The following is a 17,476-nucleotide window of genomic DNA, read 5'->3' as shown; positions in this document are numbered from 1 at the left end:
ATTAAAGTAACTGAAATATAATGTACTGTGGCCCTGCACTGGTAAAACGGGGGTGTTTGCTTCAGGAACACTACTATAGTTTATATAAATAAGCTGCTGTGTAGCCATGGGGGCAGCCATTCAAGCTGGAAAAAAGGAGAAAAGGCACAGGTTACATAGCAGATAACAGATAGGACACTATTGTATTCTACAGGGTTTATCTGTTAGCTGCTATATAAGCTGTGCCTTTTCTTCTTTTAAAATGGCTGCCCACATGGCTACACTCCACGGTTTATATAAACTCTAGTAATGTTTCTGAAGCAAACACAAAACTTTTACCAGTGCAGGGCAGCAGTACATTATAGTTTAATTTCTTTAAAATATATACATTTTTTGGTGTTACTGTTCCTTTAAAGCCTTCTAGACTTCTAAGAGCATTGCTAACAAAACTTAGATGGCATATAATTAAATAACACTCATCAGCTCTATTCATCTTCATCTTCAATGTGATTATATGTCCCGAAATACTGATTATTATTTCATTGACGTGATCTGTCTATCTGCAAGGTCTGTGCATACCACTTGTTTCCATGGAAATGTGTAAGGACACCTACATGATTAAGCTTACGGAATTGGCCGCAGAGGCCCTTTATACTGGAAACATAGTGCTCTGTTTGTAAAGAAGCTACACAGAGACCTGTGAAATGCTGAGTCTTTCTGCTTAAAGGATAAGTAAACCCCTCCACAAAAAAATGTAATCAGTGAACAGCCTCTTTGAAATCGTTAAATACCTGCCACTCCAAAAATTTATAGTAAGGCTGCAGCATCCCCTTAATCACTTGGGATTCCTTCTTCTTCTCTAACCCACTGTCCCCTTTTGGTCTTGGCTAACTGAGCATGCTCAATTCTTCTCAACTCAGGGTACAACACACCCTCCGGTCTCACAGCCAGTGAAGAGATGGCGCTGCTGGTCTTCATAGAAACTCTGCTCTAGCTGTGCACTCTGCTGGAGAAACATGTTTTTTCTACTGATTTCCTCTCCTGAGCTCAGGTTAACTGTTACAGGGCACACTCCAAGTAGGATTTTTTTTTTCCAAGTAAATCTGCCTGTTTAAGGCTGCATTCTTGATTGCATGAACTTTACAGTGCACATGTGCTGTTTGCAGATGCAAATGTCACTGAAGATGTGTCAGAGAGAAAATGGCTGCCTGATTAAAGCTGCTATTTGTGCTGGCAAACGGAGGGGATATATGCAGTACAAATTATGTGGTTTGGGTGGGGGAGACGTGCCCAACTTATATACATGGTAGGAAAATGTAGGGTTTACATGTCCTTTAAAACTTCTTGCCACATCACTAGTGATAGAAAGGAAACCTTGATAGTCTACCTCTGTTCATAAGTACTAGTTCCCTATCCCCATTAAACCTCAAACATAATGCTACCTGTAAAGCTTAGGGACTTCAAGTACCAGAGTTAATCATACACACGGAACAAGGTAAGGGTGGGGTTGGATTACATTGTGTATTGGGAAATTGCTTGTACAAGTATCATAGTTTTCTGTGGAATCAAATATATGTTTGTATAGAAAAAAAAAAACGTTTTATATTTATTTCTGCAGGTTCAGATTTCAATGTTTTTCAAAGTTTATGCAACTTTTCTACATAATCCCAACTGAATGAGCTCATGTCAAAAAGGGGGGTATATTTTCACTTTAAATATTTTCCTCTTCTTCACTACAGGGCAAGAAAGATGTATCTCAGATATTCAACAACATCTTGAGAAGACAGATTGGAACTAGAAGTCCCACTGTTGAATATATCAGTTCCCACCAACATATTCTTTTTATACTACTCAAAGGGTAAGTTTATATTGGTCAAAAACTAAAGGTGGCCGTTCATAGGCAGATTTCAGCTGCCGATTTTTTTTTTGCTGCAATTAGTATTTATTGGTGTGTTACTACATGTTTCGGGCAAAGCCCTGTTTCAAGTGAACCTTGATTCTTATGTTATAATGACTTGTTGGACAGGTATGAAAATATTTAACAGAAAGCTCTATTAGACTGAAGGATAGAAGTTAAAACCACATTCAAAATGTAAGGCACTCCCCAGTGATTATAATCACCTATCTGATGGAATTTCTGTAGAAGAACCTCGTTGCCATCTTTGGATTCTTCTGTTTGTGCAGTTTTATTATATTATGTATAATTAAAGAGCCAATTCCAGTTTTTTAATCTTTATTTTATATTTATGAGCGCTGTTACTAATTAATGTTATGTCTGAGTGTGGCTCAGGGGATCCATGACAGGATATATGCTGTATGGAACTGACTGCCAGTGGCCTTCTATACCAGTTCTTTTGCACATTGCAATGTTAATGGCATTTCCATTGCCAGTAAGTAGCCTAGCAGTTACATACCTATTTCATGGCAAAGCCATGCAAAGTATATTCGTTCTTTTTATCCAGTAATCTATTAACACGCCTTTATTGTTTGCTAACATAGCCTCACATCTCAGAATAGCAGCAGGTAGAAAACAAACTTTACTTATTTCCTTCTTAGTAAAATGCACCCATTGAAAGTGGGATGGTTAATATTTTATTGCATTCTTAATATTTGATAGGATCTGTTTCCACACACTGCTTGTTTGTTGAGATACAGAGTTTCATGTTTGTGCTTGTTGTCAATATATACCAATTCTGTCCATCTCCAGGCATTGAGAGCCTTATCAGGCCAGGTATTATCCTCATTTTGTGAACAGTGAGTCTGTCAAAATACTTCTGGGCATCTCTATAGACCTCTTAATATGTATTAAAAAGCCGCTATACATTCATGTTAAAATTTTCATTATGGATTAGTCTAATAGATAATAGATGGGGTAGGAATGGCATAAAAGGTCAAGGGCCATTGGTGTATGCAGCCAAAGGGGGCCATACATAGCACTTTCCTAGCAGGGGCAACTGCTAATAGGTTTACTAATAAACTGCAATAAAATATACTAGAAGTCTTGGCCAGCTTAGTTATTCCCCTGCAAGTTTTTTTCTGCTGAAAAATGACATGGTGGCTCTTTCGGTGCCACAATGAAGGCATGTGGACGTACGCAACTTCTTGGTCCTTATTAGTGTGTAATGTGAAAACCTTAGTCTACTGTACGTTGTAGAATTTACATTGCATGAGTGTAATGAATGAGGCTTGTGCTAAACATACTTTTTGCCTGTTTTTATCACAAATCTATAATTTTTCTGGTGCTAAATAGGGCAAACAGGAAGAATGAAGCTTCTCCACAATCAAACAATTTGGTTTGTGTGCCGTAAATAATTAGATTAGCAGTGCTCAGATCTAGCCGCTAGTTACAGGGGAGTTAATTGTGCAATTAAGCATAAAGCAAAACAATTGTTTTTCCTTTATAAATTAAATTTTTGTGCATTTCCCCCCAAAAAATGTGTATATAGATGCCCCCATGAGGTATCTAACTGCCAACACCTTAGATCCCATGTTTCCACTGAAATGTGCTGCTTTACAAGTTGCCTGGACTTCAGCATCAAAAGCCCCTGACTGGGCATCTTCAGTGACTAAGGGCAATGGGACATGGGTCAGTTTCTGTTGGTTTACTGACTGCTCAATTTCTTTCTAAGAGGACTGATGGCAAAACACTGGAAATTGGTCCTCTATTGTCATATATCAATGGTAATGGACGCTGCTGATGCCCTCATGTAGTTTGAGGGGAATATAATTGATTTTTCCATTAATTATATGTGTGGTTAGAAAATGTTAGTAAAGGACGAATAGATCACTTTACAGAATGAAGATCTGACTCAGACCTACTTTCCTTTACTTTCGTACTTCTAAACCTTCATTTTTTTGTTGACAACCTGATAATTTAATTTCTGATGCCTTATCTAAAGTCACACAGTATTGAAACAGAATCTGAGCATGTAATGTCCCTTGAGTATAATGAGTATTATTATTATTATAGAATCAGTGAGTAGCCTGACATGTATATTCCATTTTGGCTATTTTTTCAAGTGTTTAGTTACAGATATTCCCTACTTTCAAGTTAAGGGTTCAGTCCTTCTTCTGATCATGCAGCACTGCAGAACCAAAGACAAAATATTTCCCCCTTTCCAACTAGAAAATAGTTTGGGAATTTTCCATTGTGTTACATATGCATTTGCTGTTGCGTATAATTACATGTTATGTGCCATCAGGACAATTTATATTGCACTTTTCAGCCCACTCTTTTAAGAAAAGCAATTACAGTCTTCTAATGTCGTCAGTTGTTATTGTGCTCAAGTCCATTCTCATTTGCCTACGTGATTCCTGTATGTAATTATCATTTTAACTGCCACTGTATAGTAACATAGCGCAGTTAGTCATTAGGGTTGGGAAAAGTCCATTAAGTTGAACTTTTCAGTGAAGTCTTGCTGTTTGTCTAGAAACACTAAATTGCCACAGTTACAGGGCTGTCAGTTTGATTTGCTCAATCTAGGATATGCGCAGACAGCCTAGAACCCAGTGGATAATGTTGTACCATGATGCCTATCACTAAGGGGGCCATTTACTAATCCTTGGATTTTATTTTATCCCAATTCGGATTTTTTTAGCGCTAAAAGTCACAGGAAGAAAAGTTGAACATTTTTCAAGATTTACGATGCGACAAAACAGCTAAAAATCTGAATCCGACCATTCGACAGCTAAAACTTTAGAGGTTTTCTGAGTTTTGCTTTAAAACTTTAGAGGTTTTCTGAGTTTTGTCGCTGTTTTTTGTGCAACCGTTCGAGAAAGTAGAGGTTTCGGTTTGCCAAGTTGAAAAATTCTGAGTTTTGTGACTTCTTGCAGCTTTTTCCTGACTTTTTCAGTTCAGACTTTCTAGTAAATTTCAGACTTTCGTGAAAATTAGTTTATTTGAATTTTTACAAAGAAAGAAATGAGGAATGTTAAAGTTTTAATAACTCTGCCCCTATATATACAACTTCTTCAAAGTTCAGCTGTTCTGGAGAATATTCACTGTTTAGTTTTATGTTTGTTTATTTTTCCATAAAATACACATTTACATATGATAGTTTTGCACATTGCGGGTACATATTGTATTGTTCTTGCCAGCTAGGTGAAAAGGTGTGTTTTGCCTTTCATTTTTCCCTAGGGATCCTCCTCAGTTCAGAGGATCTTGCTGTCCTGTCTTAGAACATTCCATTGGTTCAGCTCCCATATTAGAGTGGAACTTCCATAGAAATGTTGTCATTTAGAAAAGGTATTTCATTGTGATTAGAATGTTCGGATTATCTGTCTGAGCAGGACACCGAACCAAAAGGTTACCAGTCTGTAGGAGGAACTCTGTGGGCTTGGGGGAACTGTCTGCCATTGCAAGGTGCAGAGAGGAGCAACTGGGAGAGTGAGGCAGGAGGCTGAGCAACTCCACCCCCCCACCCCCCAAAAAAACCCACAAGTGAAGTGATTACAGGGGTGACTCCAAACACTTCTTTTTATGTTGCTGGTAGTTCACAAGGGGACCAGCATTGTGAGAAATGTGTGACGTTACTGCAGGGCAGGAATTATTTCTATGGTTTATGTTTTGTTTCATGCTGAGGTGGGCACCCCTGTGTTTCAATAAACTTCCTTAATATTGAAGAAAATTACATTGTCTCATAATAATTTTTCCAAAATAAATAACCAAATGATTTTGCCTCTGAGATATTGGATTACATGCACATTTTACCAGACTAACCTACTCAAGACCAGTTACACATAATACATTTCTCAAATGGAACATACAAGGGTTATGTCCTAAAACCATTCATGGGTGGCATAGCTTGAGGTTAGTGAGACTCTTTGCAAAACACCTTCATTTTCTGCAAACGTTGGAAAGAAATTAACTGCAACTGCAAGTTTATAATTCACCTTGTTAGGATTCAGGATCCTTCCACCACCACCACCACCTTTTGCCCCTAAAATTTAGAATAAGATATTATACAGTTGTATATTCCTGCAGTGCAGAGAAATACCTTGTATCATGGTGATATCCCTCCTAATGATGAACATAGTGATTTGTACCTTCTGACTGCCAATGCCCCCAGAGACTACACACTATGCCTAACTGGTCAGTGGGCAGTGCCCCAATACTGGCTCCATGTAACACAGCAATGGAAGGAAATTAAAAGAAAATACAAAAGAGAATAGAAGTCACAGAATAACAGTGTTGTGCCCATTTTTTACTGTCCACAGGATAACATTGTTACATTTTTACTTTTTTTTTTTGTAGGTATGAATCCCCCCAGGTCGCACTGCATTGTGGGATTATGCTACGGGAATGCGTCCGTCATGAGCCTCTTGCTAAAGTCATTATTTACTCTGAGCAGTTCGGGGACTTCTTTAAGTATGTGGAAATGTCAACATTCGATATAGCTTCCGATGCCTTTGCTACATTTAAGGTAAATTATTTAATGCCCGTTCACTGTTTATACAGCAAGAAACAGAACTCTCACCAAGTTTATCTTTCACTATGTGCCATAAGCAAAGCAGCTTTTCTCAACACCACCTTGTACTGCAGTGATAAGTGCTGTCATACAATTCAGATCGTATGTTTTAAATACAATATTATGGATAAATATAAACTTCCTTGGCAATATTAACCAATTACCCCGAGGCAGCAATATCTAGACAAATATTAGGCAGAAATATCTGGTAGAGATATAACTTGTAGGTTTGTAATATATTATATTCTATTTCTGTTTGTTGAAGTTAATTTCTAAGATATATTACCCGGTCCCCAAATTTGCCAGCCTTCATACTACCTACTTAGTAATTCTTTAGTATAAACTCTAGTAAGGATCTAGCACCAGTAAGGTTCTGCACAGTTACTCCTAATATACTGTATATTTACATAAACTGCACTTAGTGATGTCATTATAATTGGTTGTAGTGATGTCAATTATTACATGAAACTCGTGTTTTATAAAATAAAGTATCCTCTGCTGTAAAATAGGATATTAGAATATCTCATGTTTGTAGAGTGGTATTTTACCATAGGGGTATATCAATTCATATAGCATTCTAGGGAATTGTGTTCCCCCAAGGAGTTCAATGACCATGTAAAGGTACAAAGGTAAATGCTTTACATCACTAAGCACCAATTAAAACTGATAACATCATTAAGCATTGTTTATAAAGATATAATTTACAGGATATTTGTTACTCTTGTGCATTATATAGTGAGTAATGTACCCCCTATTGTAAAAAATATAAGTTCTCATGTAAAGCTCCAAGGGGTACATTAATTATTACTATGGACACACTTCAGTCATGTGACAAATTACTAATCTAAAAACTAAATTACTAAGCAGTAAGCACTAATTATAACTGATGACATCACATAGCACTATTTATAAGGATATAATTTACAGGATATTCATGGTTCTTGTGTATTATATATAGCAGCTACTTTTTGTCAGAGCAGTGCAGGCAAGTTCACTGAGTTTTAAGGAAAATGAACACAAATAGTACAGTAGCAATCCTGATTCCTCCTATGATACACAGTGCCTGCAGCCCTCACTAATGCTACACACATCACTCATTATAACAATAATAGCATTCTCTAATAGCTTTGTCAGTCTTTAGTTTGCCTTAAATATTTTGGTTTAAGGACAGGGGTAGTGTACTGACCAGAAATGTAGAGTATAAGCTATTTGAGAGGTGCCTGTGGACAGTTGTTGCCACATATTTTTCAGAGACAAGAAGTGGTGGCAGAATGTCTCTTAGTGTATGGGGAATGTATTGAGGTCTGAATCTGAAGTTCACTAAAGTGGTGGCTCAGACAGCATTGCTGCACAGGGGATATCCAGTGATTTATGGTATCCCCCCACAGACTATAAATGAAGCACTCATTGGTTGCTATAGGTTATTGGAGCAGGACCAGCTCTGTTACTGCATACCCCTCCAGAGTGTTAAAAGAAAATACTTCTTATCCTGTGTAACAATATGAGCATAGGGCCAGACATAGGAGAGAGTGTCCCTGGCAATCCAGGCTGAGACCTCTATCTGGAGGCTGCAGAGATGTCCACCTTTCAATTTACAGCTGTTCTTAAAGTTGCAGTTCAGCATCCTGTTATCTCCTGTTGCCTTGACTGCAGGTAAGTGCTTCATTCAGTGGGACCATTCTGCATCATTGGGTGGAGCTATTAACTTCCCGGCCAGTTGCTATGGCTTTCTTGCTGTCCTTATGTCTTAAGTATGTTTCACTTTTTCCTCACAAGCCATCCCTACATGCACTATTAGTAATCATTAGCTGTTCTTTATATTTCTGTAATATATATTTTTATTTATTTCAGGACCTGCTTACAAGACACAAGTTGATGGTAGCAGAATTTCTAGAGCAAAACTACGACAGAGTAAGTAAGGATATCTTTGGGATCACCCATAGGTATTATATTAAATTTACACTTACATACATAGATATATCTTTATCTATAAAGCTGCGTTTTTATGTCATTAAAGTGCCAAAACAATAAATGGCACATTTAATTTCCCTGTATCTTTTTTGGTGTCATAGCTCAACTTCAAAAGATATTGTTATCCCTTGCAACATGCTTTGTGTTTCAAAATACAGCCAGTGGAGAGATTAACTCTTGGTTGCCATTGTTTTTTGCTCCATTCATAAATGAGCCCCCATATCTCTTAAATCAGATGTTCTGGGCAACCAATAATTACTAATCTTGGTGGTTGCCCAGAAAATCTTATGTAAGAGATATGGGGGCTCATTTATAAACGGAGCATAAAACAATAAGGTCACAAAAGTCCTTTAAAAGTGCAAGAAATGTCCCAGAATGCTGGCAGTTTAAGGGGGTACAGTAATACAATTGAGACCACTATGTGGCCCCAGCTTATCCGTCTGAGAGAGATTATGCTGTCACTCAGCTCCTGGCTCTATCTTTTCCATTCCAGTCTGTGAATGGAAAGTGCGCTTATTATAAGGGCAAGACCATGTTATCAGCCTGACTCCTTGATTCCACAGCTGAGCAGCAGTTTTTCCATAAGGAATGGCAGTCGAGCAACTGATGAATAAAGTGGAGCAGAATTAGCTAGTTTAGTGAGCTTGGGTTTAGAGGTGGTAGAGACGGAATGACACCCAAACATATTTGAAAAATTATTTATACCAGGTTGTGGTATAAGGTCTGAATGGTGCTCAGTGAGAGAACATTTTGTGCTTCCAGGTTAGTATGAAGCCTTGTTCCCAGTACAACACTGAGGTTCTGTACTGCCTGCAATGTGAATGTGCACAGAGCCAGCACAGACTAATATTAGATTCATGGCTGAGAGGTGGCTCTTACCACATCAGCTTAGCGGCATTCTGCAAACCCCAGAGTTTGGACCAAGCTTGCCTTCCCTGAACCACATGTCCATCGCTGCTGGCACATATTCCCACCTGTCAAGTTATTCCTATCCCTCCTCTAGCAGCCCACTGTAGTCGCACACACTGAAATCCTGGCAATTGTAATAAGGGGCAAATAGTAAGGTAAAAGTCTCCCTCCATCTTCTCTCATATTTTAAAAGCATGACTAAATAGCAGGAGTACACTCAATGGTCAGTTCAACAAACCTGAAAGTATTTATTTCAGGTTTGGCACAAGGAAACAGGAGAGTAGTAATTCATGATAATTCATGAACAGGAGATCTTATGGCACAAGCATAGTGACTAAATTGTACAACCAATTAGCAGTTAGTTTTGTTCAGTCTACTAGCTGTTATAAAATAATGAAAGCAAAGATCTGATTGGATGGTTTGGGCCTCAGCTGGTATAGTTTATAAGCTGTGTTAATATACCAGCCCCCAGACATTAGAAAAGCTTTGGAGGAACAAGCATTGGGATGCATAATGTGATAATAAATGACTGGAAATAACTTGATTATCAAATTTCTTCTAGATATTTAATGACTATGAAAAGCTTCTTCACTCAGAGAACTATGTGACCAAGAGACAGTCCCTTAAGGTAAAAGTTATATGATATGTAACAATAAGTATTTATGGGTGGCCCTTTTTGGTGTATGAATTTTCAGTTAATGTTCTGCACTAGCAGCTTATTATTGCTGTGGGATTATGTGTTCCCTTGCATCAGGTCTGGACTGTCAATCTTATTATGGCAAATGCCACGGGGGGCTGCTGTAAGGGGTGAAGACACACGTGTCGATGGGTCAGCGCAACTTTTTGTGAAAAGTTTTGGTGACTGAGCTGCTCAGCAAACAACCTTGCACGGTTAGAGTTGCAGCAACTTATACAGTTTCCTACGGCGGGAAAGTCCCTGCGATTAGTTGCGTTGACTGGCTTTTTTAAAAGTCGCGTCAACTACCGTAATCACCCTATGTATCTTTGTCCTTAGATGCCATAGACAGTTACTATTTATTGGGTCTGTAGGAATCCCAGTCCACACCTGCTTTGAACATTCACAGGTATATACATTGTATTATAAAGGTAGCATTAGTGTTACCATGGTTTATATAACATCGCAGAAGCAAAGTAGCAAAATTACAGGGAACCCTGCTTTCTAATTGCCATGTACATTGTCATTTGTGCAACAAATCAGTAGTTGAGTACTTATGCTTAATGCATTGCACTGAACAAAATCTGGTGGGAGAAGTATGAATCAGAGGTGTACTGTTAAGAATAAGCAATGCTTTCTGTCATTTGAGAACAGGGAATTTGAATTTATAGTCCTGCAGAGGTGGAGAGCCAGCGATCAGAACAGACTCTTTCTAGACACATTGGAGGTGCTTTTAAGTCCAAATGTGCTTTCAAGCTGAAAAGTGACCCTACCTGAGGTTTCATCCATTTCCCAGTCAAGTAAATGGGAGCCTCAAAAAGCAGTTTGTGCCTTAGACCTACAAGAACAAAAAGAATTAGTGGAGCCCATTTATCAACACTACGTTGCAGTAACCTATTGCAACCAATAACATGTTTAACTGCAGTGGCATTAAAAATGCTAATTACTGATTGGTTGCTAAGAGTTACTGCCCAGGTGCAGTATTGCCCAGTGTTGATAAATAAGCCTTCATAGACTAAAGGGATAAAACAAATGAAAGAAAGATGTTAAAAGGGGAGTTTTTCCTTTAAGTTCTCCATAGTGGGAGTAAGCTTCAAGGGAGCAGATGCTAAACAGAATGCTTTCTCTGTTTAAAGGATTTTGTTGTCTGGTCCTGGAACCTGGAAAGTTCTGGAAGGAACAGGCAAGCCAGACAATCCATTCCAGTGGTCCAGCTTGTGGTGGGCATCCACGGGAAGATCTGCTTGTTTGGTGAGGTCACCAAATGAGCAAATCTTCTCCCGATATGCCCACCTAATGGAAGGCATAGGCACAGTCGGACTGAGGAATGTAAATCAAACCTGTCTGAAACCTGTCCAAGTCGACAGCTGAAATCTGCCCACCTTTTACATATTGGAGCAGACTTTCCACAGGTAGACTGTCCTGTGGAAAGGTATTTAACTGTAGTGAGAATGCTAGGAAAGTCTCTCGGAGCAGGGAATAGGGTAGGAAAGCTACCTGTCTGTGTTTGGAACTCCCAGAGGGGCTGGGGGTGCTGCCTGCCACTGAGAGGAAAGCCAGGAGGCTGAGAAATCCCCCCAAAGGAGTATTGTGGGTACAGGGGTGACCCCAAACATTTGTGTTTTCTTACTGGCAGTCCACAAGGGTGAAGGAATGTATTTTTATGATTTGTGTTTTGTATGCTTAATGGTCACCCCTGTGTTTGAATAAACTGCCTGTGGATCCTGCAGGCTTACATTATGAATGTCTTAATGTTTATGTGAGACAAATCCTTAGAGAAAATTAAATGCAAATTACTGTTTTAAGCTTTTAGGTTCATCCCTCATAGCACTGATTGGCAAAACTCCCTTCTTATATTGATAATGGGTGAGTGTGGAGGAATTCTTGTTTCCATTTTTTACAGACAGCTATTAGCCAGTTGCATTCTGGGGAAAGCCACTCAATGTATAATTAAAAACGAAAGTGAATCCCTGTGGCTAATGGTACCAACCTGTCCTCTGCCAGTCAGTGTTTCCCGCTACTCTCTATGTGCCCTGTGTTTGAATAATAATGTGATGGACACATTCAGGAACGAATAATTGAATGTTATACTGGGAATATTTCCCTAGCTGCTGGGTGAGCTGATCCTGGACCGACACAACTTTTCCATTATGACTAAATACATAAGCAAGCCTGAAAACCTCAAGCTCATGATGAATCTGCTCCGTGATAAGAGCCCAAACATTCAGTTTGAAGCATTCCATGTGTTTAAGGTGAGTTACTGAGCCACTCGGGTTCTGTGTTTTGTCAAGTGACAGAGAGAGACGGCATGTGGAAACCATTTTATATGGAAGCAGGAGGCAGTCTGCATGTTTATTACAGGCTTGTGGCATAATCCTGTGCATGGTATGGAAGCCTCTCCTTTTAGGCAGCTCTACAAATGGAAACAGTGAGGTGATTTGTAGGGGGCACAGCGGCCTCTGTCATTTCTCTCATTGTCAGTAAAGGTAATACAGTAGAACTGTCCAGCCTGCAGGCCTTCACATAAGCAAAGCTCTGATCCCGTCATTCATTATAAGCTGCACAGCATGATGGGTAACTGCACTATATTGATATTAGGTATTTTATAAATAGCAGATAAGAGGGGGAAGATATGAGCGATAAAGAAAACTAGTGAAAAAAATGCTATATAACAATGCTAATAGCAAACTATTTCTCTGTAAATAAAGCTGTATTAGTTATGCATTTTGCAGTTACCAGTTTCTCCCAATGCAATGGAATAGGAAGCCTGAGGAGCAAGTGGTCCCTTGAAGGGGGTTGTTCACCTAAAAATCAACTTTTACTATGATAAAGAAAGTGATATTTTGAGGCAGTTTGTAATTGGTCCTTATTTTTAATTATTTGTTTTTTGCGTCATTATCTTTTTGTTCAGTAGCTCTCCATTTTGGGATTTCAGCAGTTTTGGTGGTGGTGTAAATGAGAGACTGATAGATGAATAAGAGAGACCTAAATTCAAAGATAATGAATAAAAAGAAACAATAACAATAAATACTTTTTTTTTTTTTTTTTTTTTTGCTTCTGGGGTGACCCCTGTTTGAAAGTGGAAAGAGTCAGAAGAAGAAGGCAAATAAAGGTGGCCATACACGGGCAGATTAAAGCTGCTGATTAAAGTCCATAAACCTATTCATCAGCATATCTGCCAGTTTATGGGGACCCCAGACGAGCCTACATGATCGACATCTCGGCTTACACTGACCAGATATTGATTGGGCAGGTCTAATTTTACCATTTGATCATGGACTGCATCAGCGCATCTTATAGTGTATGGCCACCTTTACTCAAAAACTATAACATAATAAATGAAGACCAGTTAAAAAGTTGCTTACAAATGACCATTCTATACCATACAAAAAGTTAATGTAAAGGTGAACCCCTCTTTAAAACTGGGTTGGTTTCCCAGTAGCCGCTGAGCCTGCTGCTGTTTGTATTGCTACAGCCCCAGATTACCCAAAGTTCTGTGCATCAGCGAAATGATTCCCTTCAAAGACACCACAGCGGTGTTGCACCAAGTCCCCTGCAGGCGACATACAGGTTGTTCCCCCAATAGATGAGCAATGCTCTTTCTTCTCCTCCCTAGGTTTTTGTAGCGAATCCAAACAAAACACAGCCCATCGTGGATATCCTGTTAAAAAACCAGACCAAGTTAATTGAGTTCCTGAGCAGCTTTCAGAAGGAGAGAACAGACGACGAACAATTCACCGACGAGAAGAACTACTTAATCAAACAGATACGAGACTTAAAAAAGCCCACGCCATGAGGGTCTCCTTGCTTCTCCCCTCGACTACCACCGGAGAGCATTAAAACGAGTGTTTTAAGGAGTTGTCATGGCATTGTCTGTGCCTGTGTTTTTGTTTCTACTTAGTTTATTAGCTGCCAGGAGTATAAATGTTTTATATTAAAACTTCAAAAAAAAAAAAAAAAAAAAGACCAGATTAGGGGAAAATAAAAGAAAAATCCTTCTTCAGGTCTGGGAGAATGGGAAAATTTGACGGTGGGTATATAAGAAGCTTACAGATATATTCCAGTTTCCTCCTCGCACTGTAGGGTGACTTGTGCCAGCTTGTACTGCGGATAAAGCTCATCTCACTTTATTGGATTCCTTATTTAGGTAATTTCACATTTGCGGTTCAGTGCACCAGGGGGTAATTTGGAGCACCGAGAAAGAGCTCTGAACCCCCCATTTTCCTTCCCTTAAGGAGAGGGGACAATAGAAGCAATGGCATCCTGTTGTGCTGCAGAAACCCATATAAGCTTAGTGCTAGGCTTTCTTTCCTTTCTCGCTCAATCTAGAAACATTGCGCAAACGGTTATCATTTAATGGTACTTTATGCTTATTATCCTTTAAATGTTTTATTTAATAAAAGATCTTTAGTTTTAACTTCCTACTTGCTGTCTAAGGATGGAGTCAATCTGCTGGGCCAAAGAGCTCTACTTCATTATTTAAATGCGGCATAGACCCAGCATTTCCAACACCATCGGTCATCGGTCACCGACGTGCTGGATAGCCCCATGTTCTGATCACAGGCTCTGCTTTTTGATTGGAGCAAAACCTTGAGGTCTCAAGTCTAGAAAAGTCTTTAGAGATCTCAGTATTTGTAAGCAATGTGCTGCCATCTTCCCCATTAGCAGAAGGAAGCAGGCGTGGGTATCATTCTCTTCTCATTGCAAATAATCACATACAAATAAAAGAGAATGCTGCTGTGCGGTGGATCTGTATGTATCAGTCATCATCTCTGCTGCACACCAGTATCTCTTTGCAATAGGAAGATATCAGCTCTGAGGCTCTGACATCGGGCATAGAGTGGGCAGTAGTTGGCACATCGGAAACATGTGTCTCCACCCTGCTGGAGCTGCCATTTTCACCGGAAAACTAACCTTGCTGATAGAGTATAGAAAATACAGAAGGACAGTTCCACATTTCTGTCTGCATACTCATACATACTTATATACTCTTTCCTTGCACAGACTGTGTAGTGTTCAGCAATATGGAATGTAATCCTTCCTACATAGTGATTGCTGCCGGGCAGTCTGCAGTAACCATAATAATGCTGCTAAATATACTCAGCAATCTGAATGCATGGCTGTGCCGCACTATTGGCTGTGTAGCTATTACTGGGCGGTGGACACAAATAAGGCGAAACCTATTACTTACCCTAATTGTTTTGTTTTTAATGATCTGTATTACCCAATTAGGTGATTGTAATGGCTTTGGAAGATAAATCAGGCTCCTGTGTATGAATAACATTTAAATATATTGTATCTATTCTCTTGAGGATATTTGTTATTCGTATACCGGTAAATGGGGCCAGTAACATTAAGAAATTGCCATCTGTATGAATTTAAGCAGTGGCATAACTTGATGTTAATGGGCCTCTCAGCAAATGGACTTAAGTGCTTACCAAACCTTGCAGAAGTTGGCCTATTGCACGTGTATTTTTTTATTACATAGAGCCACTACACTACTGGGCTCTAGGGCCTGCCCCCCTTTTATTGCTGTACCCACAAATATATGCATAATGTTTAATGACTATTCACTTTAGCATCATTTCCAAAAAATCATATTTTTGTATTTCACACAACAAATCATTCTGCTTTGTTACTGGTCCTATAACTTTTATCTGTTGCCATTTTACCATTAGTGAAACACAAAGCAAACTGACCAGACAAGGTTCCCTGACTATAAACGCACACACGTGCCATTCCTCCTCCTGTAAAGCACTTTTTGGGTTCAGGCTCCCACTTATATTGACCACAGGCCTTATTCAAGTTGACCCCAACTTGCCTTTTTGCCGCTCTGCCACCCCAGTAGGGTGCGTCTGTTCTTTCATCTGGGAACCTTTATCGATACACATTTGTGTTACCACTAAGAATCAACACTGATCTGTTACCTACACAATATTTACCATTTGCTATCCCACTAATTGTATTCCACTGCAAACTCACAGCGGGAAAATTCAGTGCCTTATCTGTCTCATATTCAGCAAGAGATACTCTTCCTATGGATACATGATGTTGTTGGTAGCACAGGAGCTACAGTGTATATATAACGGTTATAGACGGGGAGCTGCAACATTCAGCTGCCCCTAGCTCACCTAGGAGCTGTGCTTCTGCCTGCCCCTGCCTGATGAACGTGGGGCAGATACCAATGGCAACCAATCAAGTTATTACATTCATTGCTGTACCTGCAGCTGGCTGAAAAAAAAAGCCAATCAATGATTGGTTGCTATGGGTTACTGCCCACAAGCAAATTTGCCCAGTGTTGATAAATGAACCCCATTTGTGTTTTTGTCCCTTGTGACCCACTTCACTTTTCACTCCAGCGCTGCTGCTCTTTTTGTGACAGATCAAGTATGTGAAGCATTCGCACCTGCCTGTAGTCCCCGGCTCCAGCTTCCATGCTGTGCTCAGTACAGAAGGCACATTGCACTTATTACTTCTAATACTTACACTTTGCCCCCCTTGCTGGGTACAATGTAATATCCTCCAGGCTTTGTAATTGTTGGCAGTGCTACCACATTGATTGATTGGTTGTTGTTGTGTAACACAGAAATCAAACCCATTGCCATGTTTTGTCCAGTTCCTGTCCCATCGCTGCTGTTACCTTATGCTTCGGGTATCATTTCCCTGCCACTGTACCCACAGTACCCAAATGCCACTCTGTACCAACTACTGCGGGACTGTAGCACCCTTTCTTTTGCTTGATCTACAGTGTCTCCCCTTGCCCAGTTTTGGGATACAAAGGAAACTTTAGGTCAGTTAAGTAGAGCTGTAAAACTGAAGGCCAACTCTTCTGTTCCTGCGGTGATTGCATTGGGATTTGCCTCGTGCACCTTACAGATAAGGAAATAACTAACGGTGAATAAATGACTTGCTTATTTAAACTATTGTGTGTATAAAAATAAATATATATCAGTTTGTACCTATTAAATTATATTTACCGGAACATTAAAGGCACGGTTACTGATACACTTGTTGGCTTCTGGAACTCACTTTGTGCATATGGATTTTTTCATTCATATATTTTAATGTTTCTTATGGTAAATTACAATATTACATTTCAGGTGATGAAGTAGATGCCCACCAAATTCTAACATTTTTCATAATGGAAGCAAAAAATTTATAATGATATACAGGTATAGGACCTGTTATCCAGAATGCTCGGGGACCAAGGGTATTCCGGATAAGGGGTCTTTCCGTAATTTGGATCTTCATACCTTAAGTCTACTAAGAAATCAATAAAACATGAAATAAACCCAATAGGGCTGTTCTGCCCCCAATAAGGGGTAATTATATCTTAGTTGGGATCAAGTACAAGTACTGTTTTATTATTACAGAGAAAAGGGAATAATTTAACCATTAAATAAACCCAATAGGGCTGTTCTGCCCCCAATAAGGGGTAATTATATCTTAGTTGGGATCAAGTACAGGTACTGTT

The 17,476-nt window shown here is 39.3% G+C and overlaps 1 protein-coding gene across 4 annotated transcripts in view; it reads left to right on the top strand.

Annotated features, from left to right (window-relative positions):
* cab39l (calcium binding protein 39 like) overlaps positions 1-17,007 on the top strand; it is a 44,506-nt gene extending 27,499 nt beyond the window's left edge. For 3 of the 4 annotated variants that reach the window (XM_012957038.3, XM_012957040.3, NM_001017180.2), the window contains 6 exon segments: positions 1,719-1,837; positions 6,233-6,401; positions 8,298-8,357; positions 9,889-9,954; positions 12,111-12,254; positions 13,619-14,426. In XM_012957038.3, coding sequence (XP_012812492.1) covers positions 1,719-1,837; positions 6,233-6,401; positions 8,298-8,357; positions 9,889-9,954; positions 12,111-12,254; positions 13,619-13,798 — 738 coding nt within the window. In that variant the 3' untranslated portion in view covers positions 13,799-14,426. 4 annotated transcript variants of the gene reach the window in all.
* The last annotated feature ends 469 nt before the right edge of the window (positions 17,008-17,476 follow it).

The sequence above is a fragment of the Xenopus tropicalis genome, chromosome 2 (genome assembly GCF_000004195.4).
Source record: "Xenopus tropicalis strain Nigerian chromosome 2, UCB_Xtro_10.0, whole genome shotgun sequence".
In the NCBI taxonomy this organism is placed as follows: Eukaryota; Metazoa; Chordata; class Amphibia; order Anura; family Pipidae; genus Xenopus; species Xenopus tropicalis.
This window is presented reverse-complemented; position numbering and strand designations above follow the sequence as displayed.